Source organism: Hippoglossus hippoglossus, chromosome 22, assembly GCF_009819705.1.
Source record: "Hippoglossus hippoglossus isolate fHipHip1 chromosome 22, fHipHip1.pri, whole genome shotgun sequence".
Classification (NCBI taxonomy): domain Eukaryota; kingdom Metazoa; phylum Chordata; class Actinopteri; order Pleuronectiformes; family Pleuronectidae; genus Hippoglossus; species Hippoglossus hippoglossus.
Window position 1 is genome coordinate 17,458,212 of NC_047172.1, and position 21,108 is coordinate 17,479,319.

Below are 21,108 nucleotides of genomic sequence, written 5' to 3' on the forward strand. Positions count from 1 at the left end.
TTAGCAGGATTACACAAAAACTGCTCCATGGATTACCCAAAAACTTGGTGGTATGGGTCAGGGAAGGTATTCAATTTTGTTGCGAATCTGGATCAGGAGGCAGATCCAGGATTTTTTGGTTCACTATCTTTAACAATGTGAGATAGGATTTTTTTTCAACATTTTCAAAGAATTTTCAGAGAATAATTCATGGATCGTGATGAGAAAAATCTGACGTGTTTATGGGACTGATATTTATGAGTGTGTAAAATTTGCTGATGATCCAAGTAAAAATCCAGATCTAGTGAATTTAAATGTTTTTTAAGGTGAGTCTTGGGCCTTGGTGGAGGTATTCTAGTTTTAATAAAAAATGTATTTAAAATAAAAACAACCTTTTTTATGAAATGAACAGCAGGTTTGAAGGCAAAGTTGAGACACATGTTTTTTAATTAAAATGATTAAAAACTACATTATCCGCAGATTGTACAAGCACTCGGTATGGAAGCATTAACGATATTATTACATACGTAGATGAGATTCTTAAATTAACATATCAGTTTCAGATGTACATGCTTTGAGCATAAAAGAGAAATGAAGAGAGGGAGGATGATGTAACAGTTTGGTAAACGTAAAGGGGATTCTTTTAAAAAGAAGTAAAAGAAAATGTAACATTGTGCTCTTTAATCCAATATACAATTAAATACAATCCAGTTGTTTTGCATAAAGAATGATATTAGAGATCAATCAAGACTCGCCACACATCTTTCCCATCATTTACATCCAACCAACTGGATTACAGGCAGTTGTGAAGATCTTTGGTTTTTTTGATAAGGAACCACACAAATACAACATGTGGTTTCTCTAGCTGCATGATTTTTGTCCATAGTAAAAAAAAAAAAAAAAAAGGTCTTCTACCATATAAAGGCTCCAGAGGAATTAGGAGTGAGACATTGTTTCTGATTGTTTTAAAAAGTAGGAATAAGGCATATAATAAGTCTTTTATTATTACCTGAGCTGCAAATGCCAGCTTTTGTATTCACTTTGAAATTAAATCTCACTCATGACTCAACCAAATACCCATCTCACAGAGTCACACTAATCATCTTCCTTCTTGTGGAGGACTTTCCGGGTAAATGTTCGACAGCTGACACCTGTCGTTAACGCCTCAGTGATACTGAGATAATCTGTGCAGGTGTATGAATTATTGGCAGAGCGCTGAGCCCCTGGCACTGATGATCAGTAAATTAGACCAGCAAAGACAGAACCGGTGCCATAAAGGCTTCAAAGCACACGCTGATTATTCAGAACAAAGGGACCTGTGCACAACGAGGGATTTTTATTTTTTTGCATTGCTGTGCTAGGTGTTGGTAAGAAGATCACTCTGACCCCACTGCCTCCTTCTATCCCTTCATCCTCACCCTCCTCCAGGGATAGAGGGATCACATGCAACTGCAGTGGCCTCAGGACAGGAGGGGGAGGGGGGGGGAATGTGCACACACACATCTGTGGGAGAGGAATTGTGTGTGTGTGTGTAATCATGAAATCCTTTTTTTAATGTAGGATTTATAAAAAGGCCACTTTAACTGTATTCATGTGTGTGGGATTTTTCTTTTTTTAATGTTTAGCTCTGCATGCTCTTTGTAAATGCAAAACCATATGAGATAAATGAATTCAAACATAGTGCAATAGTAATGCAAATGACTCATTTAGCAGAGGAAGGCAATTTGGAAATTTAAAAGATTGCGGCTCTGGATACACCATGTGACTCGCTGAATCTGTCGGGCCTGGTTCATAAGGAATAAAGGTTTTTAGTGCATCAAAGCTACATTGGAAGACAAAATAATTACATTAAAGATTTTGTTTTTCATAATTTAACAATATATTACACAAATTCCAAATTTATACTTAACAACAAAACGGTATATATACTGTATGCATTTATATTCATATATATGTATAAAAGGAAAGGTAGCGAGAAATGCTCAAGGATTTGTTGGGGTTTATGCGCACATTTCCTCACAATTTGGCTCAAATAAATATCAAAAGTAAACCGTGTCATCCGGTTGCAAAAACCAGACAGACTTTTTTTTGCAGAGAAAAAGGGGATTGGAAAATACATTTTAAAGAAAAATAAAGAGTAGACACAACAGGACTATAAATATACCTGCAGAAAAAGAAACCCAATAAAGACTCCTCTGCTTTTTGTCTTTTACATTCCTCTAAATATCAGCCATTGTCCTGTTGACGCGTGATGCGCTGATGACACAGCAGAGGAGAATTTATGTCCTTAAACGTTGTAAGTCCTGACACATTAAAATGCTTTTCTCTCAAATATGCAGCAATTGTGTTGACACATCCACCGAATGTTATACTGTAGCACCAATGGCTGTTAATGTTCGTATGGATGATGAATTAGGCGATAAGGCACTGCATAGACGCACTGTACGCTTGTGAGGATGTTTTCACAACTGACAATGTTTTTTGCAATGTTTACATGTTGCAGAAACTAAACCTTAAAAGAACCGATCGCTACAGCAGTGCAGCCATGCCGTGGAAGGACGTCGGAGTCACTCCTGGAGGAAAAGTTCAGTGTGACTGCTCATGTCCAGTGTCCATGTAAGTTGGATCAGTCTGAACGGTCGGCTTGATGAGTGTCTGCTGCGGTTTTTCAGTTCATCCGCTGCACTGATGGATTTTAAACTTCCGTTGTCTCTTGTTCTTTTGTCTTTGGTTTATGTCAGAAAAATCTTCCTGAAACTTTACTATGGCTTTTTCTTACCCTCACGTCTATTTACAGTCTCCGCTGAGCATCATCTCCGTTTAAAAGGCTTTTATAGTCTCTTAGGAATACATGTTTTAGCACGGTGCAGGAGTTCACTCAAAATGTACAAAATACATGGAAGTCTTGGGAGAGTTGTAAAACACAAAGTCTTTAAAGCGAGGGCTGGAGAAATAAAAGACAAACATGCAGCTTTTCTGTTATTTTTGTTTGATTTTCTTTCTTTTCTTTCAGTGTTCAGCTTTTTTTTGAAATTTTTTTTTTTTTTGTTAATCGTCCTCTTTCCTTTTCCTTCCTCACTTTCTCCCACACCATCTTGATTGTCTAGCTGTCAGTCAATAAGGCCTCCAGACGGACTCATCCAAGCGGCCCGAATTACTCATGGCCGTGGGGGAGTTGCTGTGGCTGCCGTCGGCCTCCACGCCCTCGCTCTGGTTGTTCAAGCCGGGATTCATCAGGCTGTTGGTCACTCCGGGGCCACCGGCCCCCGAGCAGGACAGCAGGCGGGTGGGGGAGCGCTCCCCTCCAGTGTTCCCTGGCGCAACCATGGAGAACTGGTAGGATCCAGAGCCTGTGCCGTAATACAGGTAGGAATTGGACTGGAAGTTTTGGGTCTGGTTGTTCGAGTAGGGTGGCGGCAGGTAGGTGTGGTATCTAGAAGAGGCTGACATGCTGAGGCCGCTGATGCCGCTGCTGGAGGTGTTGGCGGAGTAAGGGAAGGCCCCGGGGTAATGCATCCGAGGGTCTGAGAAGCGGGGGTCAGTCAGCGGCGAGAGAGATGGGAAGCTGCTCCTCTGTTGGAAGATATCTGGCGTCCCTGTTGGCAGAAAGAAAGAAACAAAAGGGTGGAATGAGTCAACAAATGAAAACTGATATTGTGATTACGAAATAAGGGATTCAGAGATTTCTCTATTTCTATTAGTTTAAAAAACAACCCACATCTCAAGGACAACAACTCTCCCATATCCCTCTCCCTGAGCTCAGATTTCTTTACGATGTGTCTGTCCATGGAAATGTCTGCTCAACGTAATGAACTGAGACATTTTTTTGCTTAATAAGAGTCATCAAGCACTGACAGCACATCATCCCACAGCCCCATGCACAAGACTGAAGTTATGAAAAGGCCCCCTCACCACTCCCCACTCCCTACCACTCCCACAAAATGAGCAATGCACAGTGTTCTGTCTTTCTCGGAGAAATGAAAAGACGTTTTGTCAGTGGCGAGGGGTGCTCTGTATAAACACCGATGGCTTGTTGTGCAACTCATCGTAAATCATACTCAGGCGACAGAGGCGGACTGTCACAGAGGCAGACAGAGAGATGGAAAAGGAAAATGAAAGGAACGAGGGGAAGGAAAGGAAGTGGGGGTGTGTTTCTATGTGAATATCCTCTTAATGTGTATCACAGTCTTGACCTGTCAGAATTAACTGCTATGTGTAATCTCACAGGTAACGGAGCGCAGCTGAGCCCAGCTGTTAGGACTTCAGTTTCACCACACACCTTCTAATTTATTCAGCTGACAAAAGGGAAATAGAAATATTGCTCAAGGGTTCAACTTGGCAGTTTGCTTTTCTGAGATTTGGGGCCGCTACTGTCACCAGCACAGTTCCTTAAGTCAAACACCATATTGCCCGTCTCACTTAACCGAGGAGTATTATTGGCTGATCTTACATCCTGAGCTTCGGATATGAATCTGTGCACAGTCCTAAAGTCATCTAGAACTTCTCAACGCTGCATGCTGCCATAGCATTTGAGTTTGGACCATAGCATAGTGACAGATATGTTTACTATATATATAGTTGGTATTAGTGCAACTACTGCAGTATACTTTCTAAACCTGCCTGTCCTGTAGTAATGCTCTGGAGCTACTTCAGAATTATTTCTTGTCATTAGTGAGTCCTCCTAAAACAGTTCTACAATATACTTAAACTGATGTTTGTGTTCTGGACGTTGTGTGCAGAACTTTTTATAAACCATCTATGGTGCAGAGTGAAGTAAGAAAACTTTGTGCTCACCCTACCTGATTTATCTGCATTGAAGATTTTATAGTCTGTTTTTAATGTTCACATTTGTGGTTCATATGATTGAGTTAACAAGGGTTATTTTTTTTCATACATTGCGGCTATTTCAGAGGTTTGTTAAGCAATCGCCAGAATCCTCAGACCAAAGTTTACAACTTTGAAAAAAAATTCCTATAATTTAGCTCGATAAAAAGCATTGCAGCAACAATACAAATGTTATGCTTTTACTTTGAAGACATACAGGAAGTGACTCTATAAATGTTGTTGAGAAGATGGAGTGTAGACCTGTGATGTGTCTCTGTATCTGTCTCAGTCCGATATGGTGAAATAAAAATAATTTGATATCAAAATGATCTTGCGGCAATTTTGACCTGTGGTTTAATCCAGTTGCCAACCGCTGCTGTAGTTTATCCGAGGACATAGGAGAGGACATGTTCAACTCTTCCACAGACTGAAGACACACTGACAGTGTCAGGGTGCTGTAACCATGATCACGTGGTCTACGCAGCACAGTTAATACGTCACTTCCTGTCTCTGTCTGCTGCACCTGGCTGCTTCAGGATTCGATGCTGTTGTGAACATGTCTGTGCAGAGAACCTCCCGCTGTGTTCTGCATGTGTGAAAGGCAAAGCCTCTGTAAACTCCGTAGCCAATTTTCTGGATTTTACCTGGATGTCATGTCGGAAAATGGCTATAGTAGATTTCTACAGTATTTACCCTCCCTACTTATATAAATATCACTAAAAGGTTAGTCATAGAAAATACACACGAGCATCCACAAACATTCCATTATCCTACTCAGGTAGATTTATGGCTGACAAGTTAAGCAAGTCGAGTCTTTGTGCTCATGGCACTCAGATAATTTGGAAGAAGGTCCGGTGGCCAGGCCGACATATTCTGCTACCTGTATACGCCCTTCACCTGCTTGTGCTTCACAATGACAAGGAAGAGTTCCTCATACCTGATGTCAACATACAGAACGCTCCATCCACACCTGCCACTTGTAGACACACACTCAAACACCTACACGCACGCACACCTCGATCCATGGTTATTTGTTTGTCCGCATGTGGCTTTCACGGGTCCAATGTGCCCACATGACTGTAAGTGTAAAATGTGGATTTGGATGGCAGAGAAAAGAGAGCTTGTATTTGCAAAATAGCAAGCGCTTGCACGCCACAGCCCTGAGGGGGGAGAATGCCAAACTTGCGTGCCACAGTCTTGTTGAAATGTCTTTTCCCTGTGTCTGGTGAACTGGGTCCATTTTCAGCTACAAAAAAATCTGTTCCTTTGCAATTTCCATGGCCCCTGCTAGACTCTCTCTTTTTTTAACAACGCACTTCTGCAGTTGAATTTCCTCTTCTTTTTGGGACGAGGGAGTTTGATGGTGGGGGGGCTGTTTCTTTTTCCAGAGTCTACCAGGCTCCATATCTGATTTCACGCGAGGAAAATCCAAGCCTTCAGCTGCTGTTGATTCGGGTGAAGTGGAGTCGGCCCACTAATTCCTACCGGACTCCCAAAAAGCCGCTCTCAGTCTATCCCCCCTCCTCTCTCTGTCTCACTCTCTCTTTTTCTCTCTGTGGCTCTGTGTCTTCATCTCTCTCTGTCCGTGCTAAATTTAGGCTTCAGGGTGAAGCCGGGGAGGGGATGTATGGCGTGGGGACTTGATGATTCTGGCTGCTGCGGCCCACCCTGCTCAGGATCTCCATTTAATTGGAGTTGGTGGAAACGTGTTGGCTAAACTGCGGTGGGGATCGACTCCTGTGTTCTGTCAACGGAAACGGGACTGGACACTTATCACAACACCTTAATGGGCTTGTGCAGCACCAGCCTCTTGGCTGTGAGCCAGAGGAAGCCACCCGAAACTCTGCAGTACAGTAGCTCCCTCTGGAGGAGAGGGCTAAACAAACTGTTCGGTAATTGAGAAGCAAAGTTTTGCAGTCTGCTTTTTCTCCCCCTTAACCGTATTGCATACCTTTCGGCATCCCCACCCTCCCCCACCCACTGTAAGTACAGGCCTCACTGTTATGGCTGTGGTAACAGCGGTGTATCTTTGGCAAAGAGGGTCTTCCTAGCTGAGCCTAGTAGTAGCTGCCTGTAACCTCTGCGGCCCAAAACCACACATGATCTCCATTAGGCTCATCTGAAACGTGTTGACTAAATTGCAGGGACAGGAGAGGGGATGGACCCCAGAGGGCGAGCTGGCACAGTCTGCCGTCTGTGATGTTCCCAGTCTACGAAGCGGGTAGCTAGGAATGAGGGTTTTTATAGAGAACATAGTGTTCCAAAGCTCTCTCCTTTACTTTTCTCTTTCAGCTCTGAAGCACAGCACCACACACTTAACTCTGCAGCACCAAGGCTCCTGTCCCTCTCCACCTTTTTGCCTAGCTCAAGAAGTCCACTACTCCACAGTCAAGCGTGTAACCCAGATATGACAGGAGGTTTGCCTGATTTGCTTATGGGAGAAACTGATTTTGGTTGTTAACACGAGGGCAAGTTTCAGGCAGCCATGTAAGTGTAAATGTGCACAGGGTTGTTCCTGTGTGTGTGTGCGCGTGTGTGTCCACGTGTGGTGGCTGGCAATGGGGAGATGCAAATCCAGGCGCTCACCTGTGAAATGTTTACTCAAGCTTGATGCAAACTGTGACGGCCAGCGCCCAGGGAATGGTGTCTCAGGCAAATAAGTGGAGGGAAGGAAAAAGTAGATAGAAACCCCTGCAGGCTGGTCCAGCTCCACGTAAAGACACACTGCGCTGTGCCGTGAGATTGTTTACTATAATCCTCTCTCTCATCCCATCCCTAAAGAGACTCGACTGCGATGTATTATGGACTCTATACTTTCTTTCAGAGGAAGAGAATGTCTGTTTGATTTACTGACTGGTTTGGGTGGTTCGAATGGATGGCATGGGATGAGTATACGCTGTTGATAAGAGGCGATGATTACAAGGCAGCATAATGCCGGGGCAGAGCTGCTGCTGTTGTGCAGGCCAAAGAACAGGAGATCCAAATGAACACAAATGATCTCCAGGTGTTTATTTAAGTGCCAAGGCTTTGGATGCAAATGATAATCAACTCTGTACTGCGACACCATGGTCACCAGCCCCTTTATCATGTGCGCGGGGAGGATTTTGCATGTCCCCAACTTGTGACATGCAATACAAACAAAGGTAAAGGATGTTTTGGATTTACAAAAACCTGAGATTTTCCTAATGCATCAACAAACAAGCATACATGATTAATATGTTAAGTAAATCTGTGTCTGTGGGAGGTAATATACTTCCTTCCCTGCTAAACCATAGACTATTGACTGTATACTGTTATTGTTTTTGTATTGTGTTTTCTTCCATCTCAGGCTTTAAGATCTCAAACATACCCTTTTACTAACCACCACTTTCATTGACATTCACACCATCATAAACGTATTTCTCTGGTGAGGAAAGGCTGAGAGTAACATGTAAATAATTAATTACTGATCTCACAATGAAAACACGTCACTTTTCTGTTTCCAGCTTCTGACATTGTATCCTACCTAATGAATAAAAGGAGATAGAGCGAGATCAGTGAAGCAAATCTAAGGTTTCTTGTGTCTTGATGTCTGTCCTCACCACAGTGTGAGTCTATGACTCAGCTTGTCTGGTGTGGTGGTTTCTGGGTAGGGGACGAATTGAAGACTAAGGGTGCTGTTTGATACCAGAGATACAAATGACAGAGGGAGTGTCAGGGGAGGAGGAAGAAGAGGAGGAAGAAGACGAAGGTTGGCAGAGTGGTGACGTCTTAGGAATGTTCTGGGATGTAGCAGGGCCCTACGGGCAAAACGAAACGCACTCCAAAATTGTCACGATGAGTGACACACCCTGAGCTATGCCTGCCATTCTAGCTGCTCCACTTCAGTATTGTTTGTTTGAAAGGGTGTTAGAGTGTCTACTAATTAAAATTAATTAGTTTGGAAATCTTCAGTTTGTTCTGGGGTGTTCTTATAGATGTACCATTTGGAAGGTGTGAACTGTCTTCGGCAGTCCAAAGTGCACCAATTATCTCCTCTGTATTTATCCAGCCGGTTTGCTCATACTTAGCAATTTAGGCCATTGCGTATCGTGACCTCACCTCTCCTGCTACTGGTTAATTGGGCCTCACAATATGATAATGTCTTGGCAACTAACAACCACCCTTGGAAACTATTTTCTCATTAACACACACAAATGCACAGGTATGCAAATACTCAAATTCACATCAGATCTGGGGTCAAGCTTTAAAGCTTGGGTTGGCAATCCTGGAAAAGCTAGCAAGAGCAGGCCACACATTGGAAATATGCAACTGATACATCCTGCCCCCCCCTCTCATTGACCCTCTTGTCAAAGATACGCCCCCAAAACACATGAACGTGCCCTGCCTGACAACTGCTCACCAATTTCTGGCTATCGTCTCTGCTTCTCAGTCCAAATTAAATAATTGGTAGTGTTTATTAAAGTCCTGCGAGGGCCACAAACACTGGCTTTTTTTCGTTTTTCCCCCAGACAACTTTATTTATCAGGATGTGAAGGGGATTTCAACAAATTAAACACAAAATGTGTTTCTAAAACAACTAACCAAGTCTACCTTAATAGTTTGGCAAAGTTGCACAAAAATAAATTGCACAGAGACGTTAGAAAGAAGAAGATTGCATGTCTAACCTGGCCATGGTCTCAGGTCCTCCTCCACCTTGCATGTCTTCAGAGCGGGGGTGTCCATTTGCTCCTGCCACAGGGCTGTTTTAACACACAATATGAACAGCAGGTGAACATGACATCAGTGGAGGTGTCCTGCTACTTTAAATATTGCAGTTCCGGTAAGAGAAACGCATGGGTTGTGTATGTGTGGGCGTGAAGACATGTCTGCCTGTGCCATAGAAATCTAAAGCACGTTCCAAAAAACACCCTCCACAACAGACTTGTCAAAACTGTCTTGACATCTGGAGGTTTGGAGTCTGTGTCTTCCTGTCACAGGTTGGTCTTTGCTGACTGAGCAGTGAAGACTGGGAAGAGGAGGGGTGGATTTCTCACCAGTGTGAGACCAGGCTTGGAAAACATGCCTGATGGGTGCATGGGAGATATTTTGGGGTCTTTCAGGCGAGACACCACAGAGGCAGCGGATACCTGTGAAGCGCAGGACACTTGCTCGCCTGTCCAGTTGAGCTGTCAGGAAGCGAAGGAGGGTCAAGGACCTGCTGGCCCAACGCGTGGGACCCTGCTTCACACTCAACGGCCACACCGCAAGAGGCCTGATGCAAACAGGGGGCTGTTTGCTCTAGGTCTGAGACGGTGCAGTTGTGACAAGACAAGCTGCTCGGAGATCCGTGAACATGGGTTGTACTGAAGTCTAGTCACCATACCTTTGAACACGTTGTTTAAAGAATTTTCCTCAAATGCACATTAATGTTTTCATCATAAAGACAGAAACCTACATAGTTTTTCACCACAGTTTTTTCTCATGGTGCTCTACTTTCAATGACAGCAGCAGACGACCATGTGTTATCACCATGACTCTGCCCACCGCTGTTGAGACACCGCAATATAGTAAACTCCTAACCTCCTGTCGTGGCAATTAGGACCGCGATGGATGCCAGAGGCAGGGAGGGGGCTGGTGCTGGGCTGCATAGCCCAACTGGGGCTCGGCATATGTAAGATCTTTGCTTCCCCTGGAGCTCCTTTGCTTCCTTTGCAAATGCCCAAATCAGCACTCAGTCAACGAGAGGTCCTGCACTATGCCTCACAATGGCAAATTCTTACACATAAATGGCCTTATTCAGAAAGGCTTGCAAGCAGCTGGTACGATTCGCTCAAGAAAATAAACATTTCCTTCAAATATTTTGATTGGCCGGCAGACAACGTCAATACCAGAGGCACAGATTACCTCTGTTAATAAGAGGACCAGCCCCCTGGGTGGAGCCGAGGAGTGGGGAAGGAAGGGGCTGAAATGGGAAGAAGTGGCAACTGCGTCACTAATAAGTAGCTTTGGGGTGCTGCCACTGTCAGTTTTGGGAGGACACAAATAAACACACGCGCTGCTTTTTAAAGTGCATGTTTAGATCAAAGGGACGGCTGAGAAGATGTTTGAGCCAAAATGGCGCCCATCCTCGTGACTCCGGATCCAGCAACGCCTCTGAGACATGTAATGCGCCTGCCATAATGAAGCGTGTCATTGAGACACAGTGAATGCCAGTCCTTGTGCTGGCTTCCTGCTTCGCTCAGGCCTTAAGGCGTCGCAACGGGGAGAGAATGTGAGAGAGCAAGCAAGAGAGAAAGAAAGACGCCAGCGAGGGAGAGGAGAGAGAAAGAGAGCGTGTTAGAGAGGGGAGGAACACGGCCTTGGCTCAGCTATGTGGGACATTTGATATGTCTTTTGAGCCCTCACTTATAACATGAGCGAAAACAAACACATGGGCTGAAAAATCCTATGTTCTCTTTGAGAGCTCGTCGTCCTCCTGCCCTTCCCCTCTCCCCAGACTCAATAGAGACTGTTCATGGCACACATGTAGTTTCTGTAATTGCTGAAATGTAAAACTCAGCCCGACTCTGATGTGAAATTATAACTTACACAAACAGTTGAGTCTGGTAAAAAACAACTTGCTCTCACTTCTCTTTTTTTCTTCTTTTTTTCTACTAAGCAGGCAGCTTCAAAGATTTAGTATTTTTTTCGTTGGAGAACAGAAACATTTTCAGTTTGAATTATTCATCTCAGGGTCACAAAAAGCGAGTAACCACAAGTGAAGCTTTCAGGCACCATAACAAATAAACTCCGTGGCGGTCATTGACATATTATGTAAATAGTGGAGTGTAGAAGTAAAACAGAGTGTCTAAAGGACTGGTCCAGATTCCTGCTCGTTTTGGTTGTGTTGGCCTCAGAGGGACAGTTTCCTGCTCGGGTTTGGCAGAATTCAGCAAGAAACCCAACTAGTGTGACAGCTACACTCAAAAGTCCATACCACAGCTACCTGACGGTGCTAATTTCCTGTCTCGCTCCCGCTTCTAATTGGCTGATCATGTCATTCTGGATGTGTAAATTTGTGCGAGCGCCAGTAGCGGAGTGCTGCCTCGAACCTGGGGGGCCGGCCGGCTTGTTTATGTGGAGTAAACAGTGTGGTCACTGTGGACGAGGCAGGCGGGGGCACGGCTGCATTGGGGCTGGTCCTCCCTCAAACAGGACTTTTTCTCAAGTCCAGTCCAAAGGCCACAGGCTGAACGTACTGAACAAGACGGCCACAGCTGCAGCACATGTTTGCCAGTTGTGCAGGGCGACGCCAGAGGTACCAGCATTTGTGGAAGTGTCATTACTTTTTTTGCTCCCTTTTTAAAAATAGAAATAAACGCTGAGTACATTTAAAACTGAAAAGTGTAATTTATTATTTCTGCAAGATTTACGTGTCATTTTGAATAACATCACCACATTGGTGACACATTCAGACAGACAGGCACACACATTTTCAACTACACACACACTCTTTTGGGCCGTCATCAAAGCGCTGAGCACTTGACTTGATGGCGGAACGTTATGCTAGTATCTGATATTCATCTTCAGAGAGGAACTCACAGGTGTTGGAACAAATAACATGTTAAATGATACCACCTCAAAAGTGCCAGGACTTTTCTTTTTGGATGATTAAATTGCTGCTGTATTTCTTTTTTCCCCCGCTCTCGCTCGCTCTCTCTCCCTCTCTCTCTGGCTGTCTCTCTCACTATTAAAACACATTTAAGTTGAAAGAGCCGCTTTCGTCTCGGCACTCTGTTAGAGGCTGTGCCAGGGGCTTGTTGAGCTTTGTCTGCATTTAAAATGGAACAAGGTAAAATTGGAATCTGTTGGAAAAAAGATTCTCTGTCGGATGTTTGCAGTTTTTTGAAGACTGGAAAGAAATGTGTATAAATGATAAATTTAACGCCGCAGCCAGATGTTAGGGGACAAACTGCATTCTGTATCTGAGAAAAGGGGATGAAAGGAAGAAGCTGCCACCCACAGACACACAAAGTATACACAGGTACCTCACTTGAGGTTTCAAAAACCAGAATAACAATTTAGTACTTGATTGTCTGAGTGTCAGATTTGCTCGACTGCAGTAGTTGAGCCACGCATTTTTAACCACACACACACACACACACACACACACACTCAGTGCCTCCGCCCTCTCTGAGAATCATTCCACATGTCTAGCAGGCTTACCTGTGGCCAACGAAGAACAAAAACAAGCAGCCAGTGCAGCGTCTGCCAGCGTGCATGAATCCTGTCACTGCATGCACTGTAATGAGCTCTTAATTACCCTGTCTGTCTGGGGCACTAACAGGGAAGCTTGCAACACTATCACGGAACAGGGTACAGTAATGTGTGTGTGTGTGTGTTTTGTATTTTCAATGTGCCTATGTTGCAATCGTCTCTCTGTGTGTTTGTGTGTGTGTGTGAAGAATCCAGGGTAACGTTGAGCAGATGTCTGAAGACGTGTCTTGTTGACAACAAAACTGAGACAGTATTTCATGGCTCAGACAACAAAATTAAGCAAGGAGGCTTTAGGAGGAGATGACACTGTATTTTCTTATTTAGTCGTCTTCAAGGGGAGCAAACGCAAAGGTTCCAGCCCTGGATAATGGAAAACATCTTTTGTAACAGCGAGACGGGAATCCACTTAATTATAACGTGTTGATGGGCGATCTATCACCCGGCAATACTCAAACAAACAGGCCCCGGGATTTAAAGTATCTGCAAAATACAACAGTGTCTGGCAGGGCTTCCAAAAGGCACAGACGTGTGTGCTGTTGATATGTAAACATCTCGCAGCGTCTCTGAATGGGATTTATTACAAGTCTGTTTTTGTTTGAGCTTTGATTGTAATACTGTAGCGCTGTTGTCTGTGCACGATTCCCTACACATACAGGAGCGCTCTGTGTGATCTGCGGGATGACATACATCCCCAGTCTTGCCGCTCATCCGACAGATCGACGAGGTGGGAGGGAGAAGGGCCCTCCGCTCTGTTATTTAATTATTTTACCACTCTTGCCCTGCGGTATGCCGTCATGATGGTAATACCACACATTAAGGTGTGCGGTTTTTAGAGCCCTTCCCCTCCTGTCTCGCTCGCGCACACACACTTCTTATAGACGGCCTCCAGTCACTGGCGGCTGTAACGTGAAGCCCAAGGTCTTTACACTCTCTGACAGTTCCGACTGATGTTAATGTGTTGTGTCTGCTCGCTGTGTATGTCCTGTACATGTGCGCGTTGCAACATCGCAGCCCTTTGAAGCCTGACGAGCCAATGACGCTCTAATTCCTGCTCTAATCCAGTGCGAGGCAGACGAGAGCGGAGCAAAGAGCTGCTCTTCGTCTGCTGTCTGGACCCAAGTCTGTACACCTCTCACACACACCCCCCACCTCCCTCCGTATTCAAGTCAGAAACCTAAAGCTCCCAGTAAAAGCTTAGCTGCAGGGGGCTTTTTATTGGCAGACATCGTACAGAGCTCACGCCAAACTCTAAATCATCAGAAAATTATCATCACAGTGGCTGTATTGTATTTTCAGCGCAACCGGTCGGCTGTGTTTCTAAAATGGCTGACATGTTTTCTGCTCGGTACGGGCTGTGCGAGGGCAACAAAATCAACACCAACAGTATAAGTAAGGACAAGGGGGAGTCAGGGGGTAAAAGACCCTGTGTTCTCCACAGTCAGCTGTTAGATAGGACCATACTGGTGACTCAGCGCTGGCTAAGCTGCGCACAAGGCCAAACACTGGTGCACGGCTGCGATACACACTGATAGAGATCCACCCACACATGGCGCAGTGCTCCCAAATAAGCCCTCCTGTACACAGCAACATGCTGATACAAAGGTAATGAGATTCATTAGCTATGAGAACTAGAGAGTAGGCATTTCAGGGAAGCATATTCGCTCTATCTCTTGTGTGTGTGTTTAGTCTGCATGCTTCCTGACATGGCATCCTGTTGCAGAGGCAGTGACATACGATGAAGAGCGAACACTCATCCTCCCTCCTGCCATCACCCACGCAGCTGTCCACAGCACACACACACACACACACACAAACACATGCACACATATGCCCGAAACAACCCCCTCCCCTCCGTCGCACCACCTCAGTCTCAGTCCTAGCCTTGCCCCCCCCCCACGCGCCCCCGCACATTCGGCCAGTCTGAGAGTGACGTGATTGCCAAGGTAACGGGCGGCTGTTACATTCCTGAGGCTGTAGTGTGCGGCGTGTGGAGGCCAGCCTCAGTGCCCTGGGCCAAGCTCGGTTGGCAGCACCCGCCACGCCACCTTGCCACAGACTCAACCCTTCGCGCTGTGGGGCCCAGGACCCACCAACGCAGGGCATCCGGGGACAGAGCTTGACATGAACTTCCCCTCGGATGGCCAGCATGTATAACAGCTCCCAGATTAGTGGAATAAAACTCAAAAGCCCCGGTAGTGAGAGGGGGCACTTGGCTTAGTTTAATTCTGTGTGAAAGGCTTCTCCTGTGTTGATGTGCAACAGATTTGTTGTGCAGAAAACGTACCCACTGGCCAAATAAAACTAAATCTGTTTATTTTATTGAAGCAGGTATTTATTTCTAAGTAATGGCGATTAATAGAGTGACAGAGCTGTGGTGACTAAAGGGATGTTGGTTGGATGTGGTTGTCTGTGGTCCTCACCTTGTGTGGTGCTGAGGTGGGTTTGGTGCATGGGGCGGGGATTGTTGTTCACCGGGCCTATTCGCATAGTCCGCTGGTAGCGTTCGATCTCTGACAACCTGTCGGAGAACTGCATCTTCTGGGGGTCTTCCATCTTCACTCTGTGCCCTGGAAAAAGCAACAGAAACGGGGCCGAGTGAGGAGAGAAAATTAAGGACTTGCCAATTTACCACCTACTTGAGAGCGGCACAAAATGGCACTTTGTATTTCCACAAAGTCCTTTTCGGAAAACTCCTTCACACTCCCTTCTTAATGGAGCCGGGGCAGTTTGTCCTGACAGAAACAACCTCTCTTTGTCTGTCTGAAGTGTAATTGATGTGAAATTGACTCAAATTGTGATGACCATCAATATCCATTGTAATTCACGCACGCTCACACAGGATGGAATTATATAAGAGGAAAGACCGAGACGCTGTCACCATGTTTTTAGCTTCCAAATACAAAAATATTATTAGGATGTTAACAGACCTTGAAATACATTGGCTAGACACTAAGTGTTACCCAAGCTGCACCTGCTGCAGTGTCATCAGCAGATAACAACGGCATAAGTGGTTGAAAATAATTGCAGGAGGAATGTTGTTTTCCCTGAAGTCTAACAAATAATGGAACTATGAATTGTTACCGCAGGCATTTTTGTGCACTGATGAATTTAGGTGATGTTTGCCTTTTCATACACACACACACACACACACACACACACACACACACACACACACACACACACACACACACACACACACACAGGTCTGACTGACACAGCACTTAGTCAGAAGGAAACACCCAGACAAGGCTACCAAACCATATAGTCATCAGTCTTAAACATAACAGAGAGAAAGAGAGAGACACTGAAAGAGCTTTTGTAGATGTGTGAGTGTGTGTGTGTGTGTGTGTGTGTGTGTGTGTGTGTGTGTGTGTGTGTGTGTGTGTGTGTGTGTGTGTGTGTATGAGGTGAGAATTAACTGCGAGCAAGAGAAGCCCATCTACTGCACCTCTTTTATCCCGACCCGGAAAATAAACCAACACACTTAGCGCCCTTATCACTCTGATGTCCCCTCTGATCATGCCTTTCATGTAAACACTTGCATGTACACTTAAATGTACAAATACACATGTTCCACACGCACACATATGTGCGCGTGTTCCACATGTCAACACACCTTTAAATGTTAAGACGTGAGTCCGGATGAGGGCTTTGCCTCTAATGGGAGGAAGAGATTTTAATGTAACTATCAATGCACCAAAACTGTGTGTGAACCAGCATGTATACATTCTGTGGTTTTCTCCCTGGCATCTCTACAGAGTGGCCTAATGTGAAGTAATGGCTGGATTTGAATATTTTATCACTATATAAAGGGGGCAAGGCAGACGGACCAATATGGATTTTGCCCGTCCTTTCTCTCCACTGACCCATGGGCAATATATCTTCCCTCAGAGGCTGACCCATGGGTAAAGTTTCCTCTCGTTTACCGCTCTGTCCATTTGTTTGTGCCCACCACCACCTCCCCTCCATCCTCTCTTTACGAACTATATAGAAATATCTAGCTTTGACGGCCCCCCGACACACACACGCACACACACACACACACATCCATACAGAGACACACAGGGCACACAGGCACACAGGGATGCACAGACACGATGTCTGAACACAGACAGGCGCTGAAATCAAACTCCCTGACGTCCAAAGTCAAAGTGCCGCATAGAATATTTAGTTTTATTCACCCACTGATCATCAGTGTCGTGGCACTTAACTTGTGTGAGAAAGTGAGAGACTCGATCGTGACTAATCTGTCTGAGCAGACGCAGCAGTTCTGTTGCTCTCCAGCTGTTTGTTTTCCCCAGCACTAGGACGTGGGATGCCAAGGGAACGGATGGTGTGTTCGTATGTGTGTGATTCAACTCTCCGGCCCACCAGTTTGCTCACTACCGTTTCTCCGGAACTTATACTGGCTGGGCGGACACACACACACACCCTTACACACTCTGTAATATCTTTTTTATTCATGCTCACATGCATGCGGCCAGTCTGCCTTCTTTATAAACCATGATGGAAGGAATGAAGGCCAGGGTTTTCTCTTGCTCTTAACTCTCTCTTTCACACACACACATGCACACACACACACAGCGCCAGGTCCAGGCTCCATCACCCACATAGACACTGTGGCTACTGTCTGTTCCAGGCCAGGGGCGGCCAGGGGAAGCAGCCCTCCAAATATAGCCCCTATATGTGTCCTTGTGTAGTTATTAAGAGATTTACACCACCTCAAACGGCTGAGGTCAGGGAAATGATACATCCCATCGCTCTCTGGTTGGAAAAAAAAAGACAGACAGTCGGGGGGAAAAAAATGATAATTGGTCAGTTTTTCTGTGGCCAATGGTGGTCGAAATGAATTGGCTGGCTCTTCAGTGATGAAAGTGATCATTCAGCTGCACGCACACACACACACACACACAGACACACACACTTGAGCCTAGCTGTAGATCCAGTGGCCCAGTTCCAGCTGGCAAAGGCCCACCACGTTTGGCGACACACTGTTCATAGCGTCCAGCAGGGGGTTTAGTGGGCTGTGAGATGGTGTTTTTTTTTTTTTAAGGGGAGCAGAGGCCTCATTAGAACAAAGCCTGGAGCTCATTAACCCGGGCCCCACAGTTGCTGTTAACACCACTAATCAACTGAGAGGAGACGCAAAACTTTTTTTCACGATCCTGTCTGATTTCCCCTCTGCCTTTGTCTCTTGAACACTAATAAACCAATCAGGAGAGCAGCACTTACTCTGATTTCCTCTATCTTGTTTAGTTTTGTTTTTACCTACAATTGAGTGATATAATGCATGGATGAACAGCCATCAATAAATGAAGTCGTCTGACAGTGCTCTCACGGAAAGGTTGGCTTCCAGCAGTAGACAGGTGGTGAACGTTCATGTGTTATGGGGGCGTAGCTTTGACAAGAGGGCCAATGGAAGTGGTTGGGATGTATCTGTTGCAATGTAGTCTGCTCCTGCTATCTTTCCCAGGATTACCGATCCTAGTTTTAAGCTGAAATCCTTAACATATAACGATACCTTACTGTATGTGTTTTTTTAAATAAATGCCTCATCCCTACTTTAAACTTTAATACTTTATCCACAGTAAAAAAAAAAGGTTTTAACATCTACCCTAAATCCTTTGTCTCTGCCAGTGAACCAGAACCTGTATCCTCCAGTTAAACTCGTCTTAATACGCTCTCTTTGGCCAGTTGACCCTGACTGTAGCCGCAACGCGTCTGCTCAGACCGCCAACATTTGACTTCTATCCACTCGACGAGGGCCAGGGGCCAGAGGGGTGCGAGAGCTCCACACCAGCCCCATTTCAGAGGGGTTTCTGTGGTCGGATGAATATTTAATGTGTCAGGGTGCACTTAGGAGAGAGAATGCCCTTTGTTTTTTTCTCTCTATGATATCATAACCACAAGATAGAGCTGGGAGATGGGGCCCAATGCACACATGAGGCCTAAACAGCAGCGCTCAATACGCACCCAGAGTCGAAATGGATGCTAAAGGTTGTAGATTTACTAGCCTCCTCTCAAAGTAGCGGTCGCATCATCTGAAAGCATTATGGAAGTCTATGAAGAACAAATAAAATGCTTGATATAAAATGTCTGGTATTAACGATGTATGAAAGGCGATGGCTGTGTTTTGAAGCGATGGGTTGTGTAGTTGTTTTCTGAGTGAGTGAGTGTGTGCGCGTCAGTCTTTTTTATTTCCTGATTGTGTTTAATCTTTGCTGCAGAAAAACGTTTGTGCTGTGCCTTGAAGTAAATAGGTTCAAGTGATTTGAGGAGTGCAAAAGTGTAAAAGTTTTTGTTTTCACGTGATTGCACCCGAGATGAGACCACATGAACGGCAAACTGCGCCGAGCCTCGCCCAGCCTTCCATCCACAAAGCCCGTATCAGCTCAACACAGAGACGCTGTTTGTTCAGTAAGGTGACAGCCAGGCCTTAAACACCGACGCCACGGCTAAGTGATCACCCAATATGACCCGTTTCCTTCCTTCATCCCACACGTTTTTCTCCACTTCTCTTCCCTTCCTCTGTGTCTGCGTGTGTCTGTCTCCATTGAAAGAAAGAAACATATGTTCCCGTCCAAAGGGAGACACATTAGACACAAGCTCTTTTTAGTGAAGGGCCGGGTGCTTTTTCAGGGGCAAAGTGAAACTCTATCTGGATGGCAAAGGGCAATACGTGCTTTGGCTGCAGCTCAAGTCTGCTCTGAATATATTTGAAGTGTAAATATTTGTATTTGACGTATAAATGGACTTGATAGGCCCCTGATAACATACTAGAATTGATTTGGAGTGAGCAGTTCCACAGAACGACACTGAAAACTATGTCTTGACTGTTATGACTGTCTATGCAAGTATGATATAGGATTACATAGAAAAAATTTCTGGGCAGTGTAGGAAGCATTTCTGATTCTAACATGAGGTCTACAAAATGGCAGTTTATTGTGATATTTTTCTTTCAGAGTTTTTCCTGTGCTGTTTTGCCACAGTTTGAAATGCATTTAACTTTCTGTTTAGGTCAGCGAAGCTCAAGCTGTATTTGTAACGTGTTGATGTAAAGTTCAGATTATCGTCCCCACAGAGCGATGTAGGGCGACAGTTGAACATGTGTTGCAGCGAGGCCTACTTGCTTGCTACTTCCGTTCACCCTCAACAGACACTGGGGACGTTGCAACATCTGTTGAGCAAAGTCTTGTACACCTGTCTTCCTCTTCCTCCTCTCTAGCAGACCTGAACCCCCCTGTATGTTCTTGTTACCACCCTGCTTCTTTTCAACACACTCTTTGTTACTTCCTTTTAATTCTATAAGTAGCATCACAAAAAGCATCTCTGCAGCAGCAGTGTATTTGGCACCGTGGCACCAATCACACAGTTGGATATTTCGAATCAGAGTTCTTGTTTTGAGGCTGACCCTGTAGGATGTGGGTTTTACCCTTGGCTGGTGATTGTGGCTGTCTCGTCTGGGCCAATCTGAGTCGATGCTAGCCACACACAGACATTACACTACTTTATGTTCATTTACATATCACTCTCATAACACTTTCAGTATGAACGTGTTCAGTTTTACGACCATATCATTACCACAGATTGGAAGCACAGTTTGTTTTTCTTGGATGCAAACTAGGTGTGAGTCAAAGTGTTTGCCATTACTATAGCATCACTCACATATACAGTGCCAATTTTTTTTTTTTTTTTAAATGGAAACATTATTTGAATTCAGGCTGTTCAGGAGGAGGTCAGCAAACGTTTTTGGCACAATCGTGTCTGCAGTTCACCCTCTGAGGCAACAGCTGCGGGATCATCTGGTCCCTTAGGCTGATGCATCGGCCGCTCTCTGGGGACATCAGCAGTGTGAAAATCCCCCTCTCGCAGGCCTGAAAACAAGCTGCTCACAGCGGAAGTTGCTACATGAGGCTGTTTGAGCAAAGAGCGCAGCCTTCCTTTTCTGATAAGGGGATAAAGCTCTTTGCCTTTCTGTGTGTGCGTGTGTGTGTGCAACAGAAGCAGTGGCACACAAGGGCAGCCCTCAAGCCAGGCAGGTTGAGGCAGGCAAGCAGAGTGAGGGGGTGCCAAAATGAGGCCCAATGC

General features: G+C 45.1%; 1 protein-coding gene across 4 annotated transcripts in view; it reads right to left on the bottom strand.

The window, feature by feature from the left end:
* Nucleotides 1–408: 408 nt before the first annotated feature.
* runx3 (RUNX family transcription factor 3) overlaps nt 409–21,108 on the bottom strand; it is a 50,404-nt gene continuing 29,704 nt past the window's right edge. For 2 of the 4 annotated variants that reach the window (XM_034575736.1, XM_034575737.1), the window contains exons 6-8: nt 15,441–15,587; nt 9,450–9,524; nt 409–3,575 (exon numbers count right to left, since the gene is read on the bottom strand). In XM_034575736.1, the coding sequence (XP_034431627.1) occupies nt 3,094–3,575; nt 9,450–9,524; nt 15,441–15,587 (704 nt within the window). In that variant the 3' untranslated portion in view covers nt 409–3,093. The remainder of the gene's footprint in view (nt 3,576–9,449; nt 9,525–15,440; nt 15,588–21,108) is intronic. The other 2 variants (XM_034575739.1, XM_034575738.1) reach the window with 2 other exon arrangements.